This window comes from Strix aluco, chromosome Z (assembly GCF_031877795.1).
Source record: "Strix aluco isolate bStrAlu1 chromosome Z, bStrAlu1.hap1, whole genome shotgun sequence".
NCBI classification, from domain to species: domain Eukaryota; kingdom Metazoa; phylum Chordata; class Aves; order Strigiformes; family Strigidae; genus Strix; species Strix aluco.
The window spans coordinates 49,921,401-49,936,619 of NC_133971.1; the positions used below are offsets into that span (position 1 = coordinate 49,921,401).

Here is a 15,219-nt window from a genome sequence, read left to right on the forward strand (position 1 = left end):
TAAAATAAACTACAGAAGTACAGTCTCTACCTGCACGACTCTGAGCCTTCTCCGTAATGCTTTAAATTTGTGTTCCTTGTGTTGCTCTATCTCTACCCCAGTGAGTCTCAAATTATTTTTCTAAACACTGAAACCAACATTAAGGGAAGGAGCAGGGAGAGGGTCCCTGCTAGGGCAGTCTGTAGCCTGCTGATTGGACTCCTCTCCAAGTGACACTCACATCTAAGGAAGGAAAATTAATTTGCTGAGCTGTTAAAAAGGAGGCAGGAGAATGGAGGGCTTCTGTCAGTCTGTCTGGTATTACCTGAAGAGAAAGCATTATCTGCCATTCTGTATGAATAATTGGATTCTGTTAGTTTGTGTTTGAGCATGTTTCAAAAACCCCACTTTTGATGGACTCTTTCAGGAAAGTAGGTAAAAGGAGGTATAGCTACTCCACATCAAATTAACCAGTCCCAGAGCTCCCTAAGTCTTGCTGAAAATAATTCATTTTGATACATGTGCAGAAAAAGAACTTTCAGAGACGTCTATGGTTTTGAGGTCAAAATGTTGTGGTGTGGATGGAGTTTTGGTGCCCCCTCCCCAGCAGTGACGAAGCAACCCAAGCCACTGGGAAGTCCAGGTTGGAGCCATCTTTCAGAGACAGTAGACTCCAGGCACTCCAGGCATTTTGGGTGCTTATGTATTTCTCAGGATCTAGCTGCAAAGGATGTATGAGTCCACAAACATATCTGCCCCAGCTGAACCACTCTTAAAACTGCAGTGTTTCTAGCTGGGCATGTCCTGTGAACATGCTGTTTGTTAGTGTCTGTTTGATAGGCAAGGAGCTCATCAGCCCTTATTCAGGACAGCAGTAACAATGTCTAGAGTAGTTGTAATGGAAAAAAGGCATCTGCTAGAGTCATGCACGGGTGGTTGGGCAGATCCACATAGTAAGGCATTGTCTTCACTGTCACTCTAAGCAGAAATGATGTTGGATTTCATGCTTATCTCAGAGCCATTTTGGACCATCAGCTCAGACAGGGCCGATGGCAGGAGTGCAAGTGGCTGCAAGTGGCTGACGGACCTTGCGTATTTCTCATCTGCGGGGCAGTGCTGCAGTGCAAGCACGCCAGTGTTGGGCAGTCCTTCATTCCCCTGGGGGCACTGATGTCACCATTTTGTAGCTCTTCTGGCATTCCCCTTCAGTTTTGGCCATATTAGAAGTTGTTCCCTTTTAAATTGTTTTTAAAATTGCTTTTTAACTAAGCTAGTACCATACAGCATGGACTGACTCTTCAGTGATGGTCAGATGTGTGTACGCAGCTGAAGGATGCTTGACTCAGATGAAGTGTGCTAACCCTCTTCCATATGCATGTAACTCTGTTGAGTAAAAGCACACAACTGCCAGCTCAGTGGCAGTCTGAGGCATGTGGGCACCTCTTAACACCCTGATCTAGAAGGTTCAAATCCCCTGTTTCCTTGGGACTGTGCTTTGAAGGACTTTTGAAACATTGCTCAGCCGAGACGAGCATTTGCCCATCATGGAAGCAAAGCAGTGCGTGCATTCCTGAGCATGGGGAGGTAGCGTGGGAAGTGACTAATGAGACTTGTCTTCCCTACCTGTATTTATAATGTAAACAGGACACTCCAGTTCCCTAGTCCCAAGCACCACCACTTCCGACTCTCGCACTCGACAGGGTTATGATGCTAGGGGACGCATGCTGGATTGGAAGGATCCGCTTGGTTCATCTGAAAATACAGATCCATATGTGGCAGTTTCATCCCATAATCATCAAGACAAGAAGGGTAAGGCCTTGGAAATGACATCCTGTGGTGAGGAGGGAGGTGGGGAGGTCTAAACTGTAACTGCTTCCAGCTGGCTCAGAGTAACATGTAATGAAACTCCTGTGCTATAATTAAAAGCTTATTGTAAAGCCTGAAACTAAACAGCCAATCTCAGACTCAGTCCTAGATAATTCACTGCCTGAGGAAACCACACAAAACAAACAGAAGTGTATGCCTTTGCAGAGTGTGTTGTGCATGTGTACGGTAAGGAGGGAAACAGTGGGGATTTAGCTCCCTTTAAACTTGATCTGCCTTGTTCTCTGGCAGAGCAAGATCCGTGATTTCCCATTGTTCTTAAGAGTGCACTTTTATATTGCCTTTTTGTCTGAATTCCCAGGGCAGCACAGCAGATCTCGGCTAATTTCATGTTTTTTCCATCTCTCGATGACAGACAGAGATACTGAAGGTCTGCTCTAGTTTAACCATTGAAGTAAAACTGAAGACAGTGGGACCTGAGCATCAAATACCTTTGAGAGTGGGGACTGAGGAAGTCATTAGCATGTTTTAAAAGATGCAGAGGTGACTGCTGGTGGGGAGAGATTCTGTGCTGTGTTTTTAAAGCACCAAAATGTTGGGGTTTAGGTGTCATTTCACGGTGTTCAGCCCTGTGCTGAAGCACACTTGGGTCTAATACAAGTGACAGCCCTGTCCTTTGGCCTTCAGTCCCCTTTTGCTATACCTACAGGGAATTAGACAGAGAATTGCTTAAAACTGCCACTTGAACATCCTTAGAGAAGCAGCTTTTCTCCTATATAAGGATGGCGGTGCCCCCTTATTCCATCCTGGCCCTCCATCATTCTCCTGGTGTCTTTTAATCTCTGTCTCTAAGAGGTTAAAATAGTTCCTTTGTAAATAGGGGACTTAGGTTCAAATACCTCTACTGCCTAGAGAGATCTCAGTCCTTGTTATTTTTCTCCAGGGTGTTCTTAGATCGCTTCTTTCAATCTCTTCTCTGTTGAAGATGTTTCGCTCTGTGTGGACTAATTAAATACTCAGTGGGCCACAAGGAGGATGGGTATAAGCAAAACTCACTTGCTGAGTGGTTAGGGCACTCACCAGGGGCAAGAACACAGATGAGCTTCAGTCCTTTCTGCTATGAATACTTGATATAAAGCACTTAAAATATTAATTGAAATGTGTATTCCAGTCTCTATTGTTCATGCATTTTACATGAAAAACTCATTAGACAAAAGCATCAGCTGTTCCTGGAGAAGCTACTGGCATGCCAGTTCTGCTGCTTTGTATTGTCTGCCCAGACTAGTAGGTTACTAAATCACATTCCTTCCCCTCCATCTGACCCACTGAATGTTGAATTCTCTGCATTGGCTGAGGAGACTTTCAGCAGGGGGTGATGAGCACATTAACATTGTGGAACAGCATTCAGCAGAGCTGCACGAACAGCTGGCAGCGGTCTGGACCCAGGCTGTGAACTCAGTGCCTGTTATTCACAACAGCCCCAGATGCACAGTGCCTCCCACAGTCCTGGGATATCCTGGATTTCTCACTGAACTCACCAGGATTGACCTCACAGAGCCTTCAAAGTTCCTAGCCATGAAGGCAATGGGCGTCACCTGACTGACCCAGCAGAGATGAAGCCTGAGGCACTTTTCCAGCTGAGGAGGCTGGTCAAATTAGGCAGGAGATGCAGTAAAATTTCCTGACATGCCGTGGCAAACAATCTAGTAGCCTTGGCTTTTAGGCTTGGTGGCAGGAAATGGAATATGAAGATTTGAATTGCCTTAGGCAAAGGAAGTGAACTTGTCTCCCACCTCCCAGCAATTAGCTTTTCCTATACAAAAGGGAAAAACTACCATTTCCTCTTCTTTCTTCAACTGGGTTTTAGAAGTGGCCCCTGTTTGAACAGTTTTTTTCAGAGCTTGATCCGGTAGACATTCTGGGAGAATAACTGCAAATCCAAAGCAAAAAAATGAACTTCTAGAACCTGATCAGGCTTACATATGAGTTAAGCACAGAGCTCCTTTGCACTCTACAGACCTGTGGGCTGCTGAACCTTGGCAGAGGAAGAATTTCAGGCAGCTGCAATACTCAAAACTGTAACTTAGGGTGCAAGAAATTGAGGGTGCTGAAGAGGAAAACTCAGATTGCTAATTCATACTTAAACTCAGTTTGAGATACCATCCTCATATTTTTAATTCCTCAGCCCTTGCTCTTCAGCTGTGGAAGGGCAATTCAGAAAAAGTGATTTCTGGGTATCACCTATGTAGAGGAGGGAAGGCAGATAAACCTGCACGCCCTTCTAAAGATGGCATGTGATTTACCTAGCAATCCTCTTTCCTTTCAGCAGTAAATCAGTGGTAACACTGACAGCCGCAAAATAAGGCTTTTTTCTTTTCCTGTCCAGTCTGTTAGTAACACCTATATTCAAAATGCTTGAGGTGAGAGGACATTTCTTAGAAAACTCAGTGTTCCCTTTTCTGAAAGTAAGAGGTACCTTTCCTCTGCCCTGAGAGAAGGGGATGTTGGGAAGGAAGGGAGGGAAGGAAGGAAGGAAGGGAGGGAGGGAGGGAGGGAGGGAGGAAGGGATTTGTCTTTGAACCCAGCTCTTCTGCTGGCATCAGACAGGGTAGCAGTGTCAGAAACCACCTATAGTGGAAGATCTGTCCCTTTATGTACCCAGAGGAATGCGGAGATGCGTATACATTTTAATGGCACTATTTGTTATGTGTGGGTCCCTACTTCACAAATCTTTTCTGAAGCAATGCTTAATAGATGGAAAGCTAGCTCTTAAAAGCGTCTTGTATGCCAGTAGCAGCTTTCAGAAGAGCATGAAGTGAAAATATTAATAAATGTATAGCTGCTGGTTTCTAATAATTTTTGCTTCAATTCACTGACTGATGAGGTGGCTTACATTCAATAGTTCCCTCCCCAGGGACTGATGGTTACCAAAGAGCCTTATTAGCACTTGACAGGGTCATTTAAATATCATGCATTCTGTAGTGCCTAATTATGAATGTTGACAAAGCTGGAAGCAGTCTACATGCAATCAAAACAATGGCGGCAGAGGTGACCGCATGGTTGTTTACCATTACCATCTACTTGTGTGTTGTTACTCCTTGCCTTGCCCAGTCAGAGCCAGTTGGCTCCAAAATTACTATTGATTTGTTGTTTTAAAAGGGCAAAGGAAAGAGTTCTTACACAAAATTAAATCAGAAAATGTTACTATCCTTTTATCAAGATTTTGTTTTCACTTTTTGCTGTGATTTCTTTTACTTTCACACATTCACAAAGAAAAAATATTATCCTTTTTTTTTCATTTTCACTTTGTTTTGTAAGGTGGTTTGTGTTGTTCTTCGTTGGTTGTGTCTGATCCTTTGGCCAGTGTTTTTCTTCTTTTCCTGTGCTCACAAACAGCTTCTTACTGATTGTACTAATTGTACAGAATCCACTTGCTGCTTTCTTTTCTGTAGCACGGGTTCTTTGATGATGTCACATCCATCCATATGCTTCACTTTTAATTCAGCATCTTGGGGAATATCTGTGGGGGCGTAAAGAGGGGGTTCTTTAAAAGGGTTGACTCATGGGAATGTGACATTTGTGTGCCACAGCTTTAGTAGCTAAATATACTCTGGGATTGTTGTTTCTGAGCTACATCACATTTCTTGCCAAGATGAAAATGTGTAGTGCAACCCATAGAGTGGGAACTATGCGTTGCTATCCCACTGGCATTTTCATTTTGGCCGTTAAGGAATCTGCCCTTCCTATTACAGAACCAAAAAAAAAAAAAAAAAAAAAAAAAAAATCAGCTCTGTTTGGGCAAACTGCACCTTTCCTTTTCTTCTCCAACTCCTCACCAGAAAAAAGAAAAAGAAAAAAACATGTTCTAGAGTATGTTTACATTTTGTTTCCTTTCTTGCTGTTTTAGTGTTAATTTAATTGTGTGTTTCTCACCTTTGTCAAAACAGTTTCCTTAACCTCGCCATCTAACCTTCCCCCCTGCTGCCATTGTACTTGGTCTCCCTCCCACCACAGTCATGAAGCTCCTCCTGTGGAGCACTCCAAGGCTCTACCCTCTACCTTCTACCACTAGTAGTGCTGTAGCACTCTGTCTCACTGTAGTTGCCCTACTAACGAAGAGGGGAGTAGACACGTACTGCTCATAGAGAGGCCTACATGAAGAAAACAAAGTGATTTTCTTCAGGAGTAGCTGGCCTTGCCCCTCATTACCTGCTGCCCTTCTCTGCTGCCTCCTGTCCTTCCTGCCTCCCTTCAGAAATACCTCATGCTATTCCAAGTCCTGGGTTCATTAGCACAAATGCAGCCAACTGCTCAGTTTTCGCACTCGCTCTCTAATTGCCTAGAGCCTGCCTTTTAATCACAGTTTTGATAAATTAGTTGCAAATGCAGCTTATGATTTCGTGGTTCTGCTCCAGCTTCTTCTCCATAGAGTTCAGGTGGACATGGCTGAGCTGGGCACTGAATGACGAAAGTGTAGTGTTGCTGTTAGCAGACTTAATGTTTGTATTCTTACTTGTCTCAACACTCATTAAGTGAAGATTATGAGGTGGTATCTCCTTTCCTTAACAAGCCTGTTGTCAATATCCATGTAACAATGGTAAAATGCTGATTAGAAGGGGGATATGATGGACACAGTTTGCAGAGTTAAGAGCTGCTAGTGTATTTGGATGTCAAAAATGCTCCTATAGATACGGCATCTGGTAGCACCTATTATTTTATAGATTATAGAATTTATATTAGTAATAGTAGTAATAATATTACATAATAATAATTATAAAATATATTTTTATTATTATATAATTATAAATTATAAAAATATAAACTGCAGCCCTTCCTCTGGTACAGATTTGGACATCATTAGGAATAGTCAGCTCCTCTGTTTGGAGAGGGCTATGTTACTGGGAAGCCCAAGGGCTGTTAATTTCAAAACCTGACTCCAGAAGATATTTCGTATTGTGCACAAGTGGCAGTGTTACTAAATTTTACTGTGATTATCACTACTTGAAAGATTTGCCAAGTGCTGACAATGCTTGTCTCCAGAGAGTCTGCAAATGTTCAGCCAGATTCTGCTGCAGTGAGACAGAAGTATATGAAACTTCAGGTACAGTTATGATAAAGAATGTAAAGTGCTGATTTAACAAGATACTTTACAAGTAGACATGAAATGAAAGAAAAAAACAATCTGTGGCAAAGCAAAGCATCAGACTTTTTTGCATATATTAAACAACTGGTGTTCATCATGGGAGGGTTGAGTTTTGCACCAGGAAATACATTTGCACTGTATGTTTTTACACAAAAATATTGTTCTTTGCTAATATGTGCAAGGATCTAAAAGAGTGTTTTTTCTCACAGGAGGCAGGGAGAAGTTGTTGTTATCTTGCTGGCATTTTGTAATAATTCAGAAGAGGATTTAAATTGGCACAAAATTTGTCAAAACTGATTTGTTGCGTCAGTGTTTGCAGGTTGGAGGGGGAGAGCTTGGATTTTCAAGGCAAAGCAAATACTCTTGATTTTTGATCCATATCATTGTCCTGGCACTGTCTGATCCTAAAAACAGTGTTAGGCTAATAGAAGGAATTGCACCACAGTCAGTTCTGCCTTTATGGGGCTTGGGAAGAGATATAAACTCAGAGCATGTGTGCCTGCGAGGAACACTGCTATTCTTTTCCAGTGTCTCAAACCATTGTACACACAAACGTAAAGCAGATTGCAAGTACTTTGCAGTTCACTAAGTTTCAACTGTTGAGGAAACAATGAAGATCAAATTGGACCAGATCCTTCACTTACTATACTTCTAAGTCTTTTGCCCACAGTCTAGCATGAGTGCTGTGAGAAAGGGAGTAGGGAATTTGCCCTGATTCTGTCTATGATTCCATAGCATTTGGCTGAGATTTGAAGTGAGAGGTGTGGTTACTTGAAGCTGTAGTGCTTCACAAAAGGATTTCACCTACACAAGACAAGATGCCATGGGACTTAGTTCATTTCAACTTTTATAGAGCCACATCTAGATTAAAACCTATTTACTTCTATTAGGATTTAAACAAAGGTTGGTTGGATGAGTCTATGCTCAATAAAGCCCTAGAGGTTTTTTTTCTAAAATGTCCTTAGATAAATTAGCATCAGCTTACTGTAAACATCCCTGTTTCTAGATGGGGGGCTTATTTACGTTTGTCACATATACTAACTGCTTAGGTGAAATACTAAAAAAAAGTCTTTTTTTTTTTAAACAAACAACCATGTATTTGTATAGAATGTCTCTAATGAGCAACTTGTCCAAGAACTGAATGTCTCAGAGACTAATAAGAGCATACCTGCTGTGGAGCACCATGTTAGCTCCATATCAGATAAATACCAGAAAGCCATTCTTAGCAGTTAAATGGGACCAGATTTCTCAGCAGTTTTTAATGGCCAGATACCTGTGTCACCAGACCAGGCTAATAACTAGCAAACATGTCAGAAGATTGATAACCTCACCATGCTGGAGTCACTGGTATCCTGTGACACACACCAGAGGGCTGTGCAGTCAGGATTAAGGGAACACACCAGACTTGTCCGGAGAAATGACACTGATCCTTCCTCTGTTCTGTCTTGCATGTACAAGCTGTCTGCTCCCAGGGCTAGAGACAACTAATCATCTCAGATTACATCCGCAAGTTCAAACAGTGGCAGTAGAAAACTAGATGCTAATTAATAAAATGGAAATTGTATATAAAATTGATGAAAGAAGAATGCAAGAAGGATGTTTCTGACAACAGACTTTCTTCAAACTTGTTTTCATTATGTTTTTGTAAGTTTCTATGAGAACAAGAGTGAAGAGACAGAGAGGAGACAAGGCATGCAGAAAAGATGACAGAAACTAATTCCCTGGGCAGGGCCACATCCTTAAGCCAATTTTAATCAAACACGGGGATTGTAATAGAATACAGGGCAGTGATTTAGTGTGCCTGCTCTGTGACTAAGTCTTCATTTCAAACCTTACATAAAAAAGCCCCAGCTCATTTAGTCACAGATTTTCTATAGTAACCTTCTGGAAGAATAGGGAAAGGAACAGTTTTCACTGCAAAAGATAGGCAAGGTTAAGGAAATCAAAATAAGGGAGGGGCTGTATTCCAACACACACCAACTGCCTGTGCCACACCTAAAGAAATGGCCTGTACTTCAGCACTGGCACTAACTTAAAATTTTCAGAAATCAAAATGTTTCTACATTTCACTAACAGTACAGATTTCACATTTAACTAGCAGAAGTGGAAATGTGAGTAACAAGATTAGAACCAAGAGCCATTTGCTATTTAGTAGCCAAAACCAGACATTATTAATAATAGACAAGGTTGTATCGATGTGGAACCCCTGGTTATGAAAACTATCAACATAGCTTTCCTGTCCCAAAATTACTGGATCCTACAAATAAAAGAAGGGTGAAGTTTAAAATAGAACTCATCAAATGTCAAATGTGGCTGCAGGAAACAGCAGGTATCCTTGACCTGTAATTGTCCGCCTGCATAGATTTAAAGTCAGGCTATCCATTTCCAGTCTACAATGAGCAGTAGAAGCTTGTCGCACTAAAACAGGGAAAAACTGTCATTGCCCCATGACCTTGATCTACTTTTTTAATAAAAGAGGCCACATCTAATTTGTCAAGGCAGATGCTCAGGGTTCAGGGCATTAAAGCTATTGTGTGACGGACTAGATCCCCAGCTGCATTCATCCACAGTCAGCCGGTGAGGACAGCTCGGTGGAGGAACACAGACTGCCTCGTGCTCTTGTTTGACCCTTGTAGCACTGACATATTTATCAAGAGCTGGGAATTCGCTGGAGGGTATGCTGGCCCCACAGGGCCACTACTCTATCTGGAAATAGCAAAGCATAATTGGTGGATAGGATGTTAAGCAACACCCAGTTTCATTTTTGTGGCATCTATATTGAATATAGGGAGATGTTGTGCCATACAAAGATGCTGAATTGGAAGGACAACCTAGCCCTTTAAATAAGAGATTCCTGAAACTGCTTTGAAATTTGAAGGGATTTAAGAGCAGAAAATCTAGTAGCTGAAAGACACTTAAAGCGCCTTTTGGTGTTAATGCCAGTGTGCAATTAAAATGTCAATATGCTGTTAAAGATATTTGAATAATTCATTTTTATCATATAGGATGTGCCAACTTTCAATAACTGTATTAATTAATAGGTAAGGTGTCCTGTAGTAATTTTACAACGACCTAAACATTGACAGTCCTGGTTCAGAGCACTTTTAACATGATCTGTGGATTGTGAACTGTTTAATTACATGCCTCTGGTACAAAACACCACCTACACTCTTCTCATATAGATAACCTTTTAGTGAATGGTATCAACATGCCCTTCAGTATGTAGAGATGACTCTTCTCCATTTTTTTCTTAGTTTTCTTTAAGGCTGTAAAAAAGGCTAGCTTAATTCTTTATGTCAGGATGGGCTGATGCTTACTGATTAACAGTATGGAGTTAATTAAAAAAAGAAAAACCTGGAGAGGACATAATTTAGATTTTGCCATGTTAATCTTACTGAACATTAAATAAAGATAACAAATGTCATCACATTTGGAAAGTAGTTGCTCCTATGAATAGCCTTAGTCAGGTGTTACTTCAAGCTCTTTAATAGCCATTTAGTGAGACACTGTAGTCTCTGGTATCCAATTACTGTTGCTAAGACTTTTGCTAGATTTTAGTTATATGTTCTAACATTTTCTGTGCCAGTAGCTGAAAAAGGATAGGGAAGAATATATTGTTATTCTCATGTTACAAAAAAGAGTCTTAAGGGCATTTTATTGAGAAGTTTTGAAGCAGTTAGTACAAATTTACCATTATATCAAAAATGTGCCTCCTGGTATCTCTGTGAGGGAAAAAATAGCTTCATTGGCCCAGCTTAAGTTTTTGAAAAATCTCAGTCCCTTATACCCAGAAGAGACTCGTCACAGTTAGGCAACTAAATACACAGACAACTCTGTGTACATTGAGCATTGGTGCTGTGACTGATAAGCACTTTAACCACCAACTGATAGTCTGACGGCTCTCCCTGCCCCAGCAGATCAGAGTAAGTCAGAGTCCCTGCTGAAATAGATTTTAACAGCTCCATTGGCATTAGAAGAGCTTAGGGCAGTTTATAGAAGTTGCTCAGGAAGCATTAAGAGGCATTTCTGGCACAGCTGTATAATACAGCAAACATTTGGAAATGGCTAACAGCACATTCATCACAAACTTTGTGGTGGCTGGGAAGAATACCTGTAATACTCTGAAACAGCGAGTCCCAGTGGATAGCCTCCAGACCAGTTCCAGCCTCCCACGTCTACCAAAGTGGTTAGCCCTGGATATTAAACTGCAGTTCTCCCATCAGCAACCAAAGATTGCTATCTTCTGTGAAATAAAATCTCAGATGAAGGTGCAGCTTGATAGCATTGTCACAACTGGGCATAAACTAGACAGTTCTTTCATATGCCCAACAAGGATTTTTTTAATTGGAAAATAACACCAGCTGCATGCTGTCAATAATATGCCATCTTGTTCGTGCTCCATCCCATCTTACCCACAATTGTGACAGAAAATAAAAGAACAGCTGTTAAAAAAAAAAAAGGGGGGGGGGGAAGCAGGCACATTTTTAAAGCCCTACAAAGCTACTGTTATTCACTATCATGTTCTTGCAGAAAGAAACAGAGGGGGTTTTTTGGAGAGCCTGAAAGATCTGCAATTACTAAACACAAACAGTACCAGCACAAACAGGGAATTTAGGCGTGCACAGAAACACCTCCTGAACAGCAGCACACCAAAGCCTTCATTAAAATAATTCCAAAACTCTTTTGAGAAGCACATATTTTCCAGGTGTTTCCTTATTCTTTAAATCAGGAAACTGTACTGAGTTCCTGTTTAGAAGCAATCAGGGTGAGTGAGGCAGAAGCCATAATGCTGGGTAAACACTAATTACTCCTTGTTTTTAAAGAAGCTAACAGAAGTGGTCTTGTCACACGTTGCAGAAAAGGCCATTGGTAGTTTCTTTGAGGCCTTGGTCAGCACTGGAGAAATTAAATTCCTGCCACCAGCTTATAGCTCCCATCAAACAGTTCCAACAATTCTCCATGTGTATTTGTTGCTGAATGAGTCCCAATCAGAGGCTCTCAAAGGAGGGCACAGAGCAGGAGTGCCCTCTGTCCCTTCTGCCTGCTCTCCCCACTGAACCTCTTGCATTCACCACAGACCCTGCCCAGAGGTTTAGGCAATCATGGCTCATAATAAGGAACATAAAGAGCTCTGCTCTTTTTTTGCAGATAGCGTTCGGCTTTATCGCTACAAAACACTAGTCTCTATTCAGTGTCTTAAAGAGGTCTTACAGTCCTGCAGCACTTCATATGCTTTTTGTCTAAATATGACCACGCTATAGGCAAGGCCCTGAGGCACTCATCCAGTAAGACTAATTAATTTTCCCTACCCAGGGGGATTTGTATATCTCAGTGTGCAGTTCTCACTCATTGAACTAAATTACTAATATCAAATCAGCAGCTACTTTCATATACCCAGCATCAAGACCTGGAAAGACAATACAGTTTATCTCTACTTGCTCATGGCAAGACAACTTGACAACATCAGGTGCGCTTCCCTGAAGTGTTTGGTCTCACTTACACTGTGTTTAGAAAGGAGAGCGAATAAATACATATCACTGAGAGAAAAGAGATTGTGATAAAATTTGGTAGGGTTCCAATGTTAGGAAAAAAATGAGGCTTTAACCTCTCACATGGAAGTTTGTATATCTGTAGATCAGTATACGTATCTTGAGAACTAGTCTACAGATATGAAAAAGCCAGTCATGTTCCTCGTTATAGCACCTACCTTCATGTTGATTAACTAGCTGTGCAAGCTGCCTGGTTTGCCTGCAGCAGTGGAAAACACTGGCTTAAAGAAAGAACATGAGCAGAAACTGAACAAACACTACAGTAAATCCAGAAAACGGAAATTTTATCCAGTGCCAGAACTGAGTGGAAGACTGGGGGAGTTGCTGTATTGCAGAAACAGTGCTGTTTGCGATAAGTGTGATAAAGCAAATACAGAGTTCCATCTCCCTGGCCTGACACTGGACAGTCAAGAGGGTTTCTGAATGGGCTTTGAATATATGTTGGAGAAGACACTGGTTTGCACACACTGTGGTTAGATTGCTTCTGGCCCCAGGGAGCTTTCTTGGAACTGGGGCAGGTACCTGCTTGCCAAAGTATGTCCTCTGAGATGAAGCCATGGGTTCACGTCATCCAGGGAAGCAGCTTGCTCATAGTAATCACTGAGCACATTAAAAAATGCATAGACAGGAAAGATTGATGAAGTTATGGCATCAAAGTGTAAATATATATGAAGTGCATGCAGAGTGGGGAGGTGATTTAAAAAAAAAAAAAAAGTAGAAAAATGCAGAAAACTATACATTTAAGAGACAGAAAAATGCATGAAAGAGGCCACCACTGGAGATAGAAAATGAAGTGAGAGAGAGATAATAGCAGCACCAGGACAAGATGTCCATCAGGGAAGTGCAGTCTTTTACATCAGATTGTGGCTAGAGTAACCATGCTTGCTTTGCTGGAGATACTGTGGATTTGAATTAATGTAACTGAAAGGAAAGAAGGCTTCTGATACTTATATTGGAAGAGTAGTGAGATACAGAAAAAGAACTAGGAGCAGAATTAGTCTTGCCAACTATTGTGGCCAGCATTTCAAGCTCATCACAATTTTTCAGTCTCTTAATGTATTCAAAGGCAGATGAGGCTATGGGACTGTAATACGGAGGGATCGATAAACCTAACATTAGACACATATAAGCTATTTTTTACCTACAACACCAGCCCTGCAAATATTTCTAGAAGATGCAGACTTGTCTTTTCCTAATCACTGGGGACATTTTTTAATTCTTAAGTCCAGGTCTTTTGACTGCATCTGCAGTGTTCATGAGTGTGGGAGAAATGAAGAATTAATCCACAGTGTTTGCTTTCTGTCACAAAATATAAAGTGCTGGCGTTTTAATGACAGGAGAGGTTTCATCCTTCCTCTGGGTAAGAACAGACCTAACATGGGGTCCAGCCATGTTCCTAACATGCACCAGCAACCCAGCTGTGGGCAGAAGGACTATTCCCAAGAAATGCAGTCTACATGCATGGGTAAACATTGTTGGCTTGGTAACATAGTTATTCAACAGTTTAATCATAATTTCCAGGGACCTCAGGAAATAAGGTATATAGGGTACACTCTTATTATTTAAATATCTTGGATGTTTAATAGATGGCTCCTTTGTTCGTGCAGCTGTGATGTGTTCAGTCTCACTAGTAGCTCAAAACCAGCATTTCCATTTTTGTGTCCTTAAAGAAGATCAGAGCTGATGAGGAAACATTTTTTGCTTTTAGGTCATTTGCAGTGTTTGAAATTTAACCCCAGTTCTTCCATAAGGCTGCTTTGAGCTTCAGTCTGCTAAGCAGAGCTGCTTATGTTGACATTCAGCAAACTTCACTTTTCCCTGTTGTGCAGAAAGGCCATAGTTCAAAACAGACTGTAAAAAAGGAGAGGAAAAGCCACAGAATTTCTCAGTGACAGCTTCTCTTTCCTTGACACTGTTCATAAAAACTGCTTCCAGAAAGGCACTGGGCTGCCCAGAATACATAATGCCCACAGCGGAAAAAAAAACAAAAAAAACCCACATTTGTTCTGCACCATCAGAGGAGCTCCATGCAGCGAAATGGGAACTGTGAAGATGAGAGATTCACTTTCCAGGCTACAACAACTTCTCTGGAGCCCTGAAATCATGCATATTCAGCCAAACATATGTAAATCTAGTTTAACCCAGCTGTGAAAGATCCCCTGAAGTAAACTAGTAAAGAGCAGCTGGATATGTTTAAGCCCATCCCAGGCATAGTAGAAAGGTCCCAGAATGTACGCTGAGCTTTTTTTTACGTCATCAGAGGAAATACAGCAGACTTTAAAAGAAACTTCTGTTTTAAGATGCAAAGCAGCATAAAGTTTGCCTCTGCCAAGACAAGCTACAAAAGAATTAATTTTCCTTGACATTTGGATTTTATGCATCTTGTTTGAACTGCTGTGAATGCCTGTGGTTTACTTTTTTAAAGGACCTGCTATGTCTTATTCCCATCACATAGAGGTATCTAAAATTATCATTGCTCACTGGGAAAGGGTGAGAGGTGAAAGAAAGTACTGAAATCAGGAAAGTTCAAAATGATCAGCCACTGCATACCACCTGCCAGTGGGAAAAAGGTTGTCAAGCTCTTTCTAGTGCAAGAGCTGTCCTTAAGCCTAGCCGCTGGGACAAATGAAATTGGGCTGGCTTCAGGACTTTCATCATTATATTATATATCCAGGAGGCTGTGTACCTCAAACCTGCTCCCATACCTGCAAACTCAATAAACTA

The 15,219-nt window shown here is 41.3% G+C and overlaps 1 protein-coding gene across 5 annotated transcripts in view; it reads left to right on the plus strand.

Annotated features, from left to right (window-relative positions):
• SEMA6A (semaphorin 6A) overlaps nt 1-15,219 on the plus strand; it is a 115,412-nt gene that overhangs the window by 87,545 nt on the left and 12,648 nt on the right. For 3 of the 5 annotated variants that reach the window (XM_074812453.1, XM_074812454.1, XM_074812456.1), the window contains one exon: nt 1,624-1,788. The exons of the other annotated variants lie outside the window; for them this stretch is intronic. In XM_074812453.1, the coding sequence (XP_074668554.1) occupies nt 1,624-1,788 (165 nt within the window). The remainder of the gene's footprint in view (nt 1-1,623; nt 1,789-15,219) is intronic. 5 annotated transcript variants of the gene reach the window in all.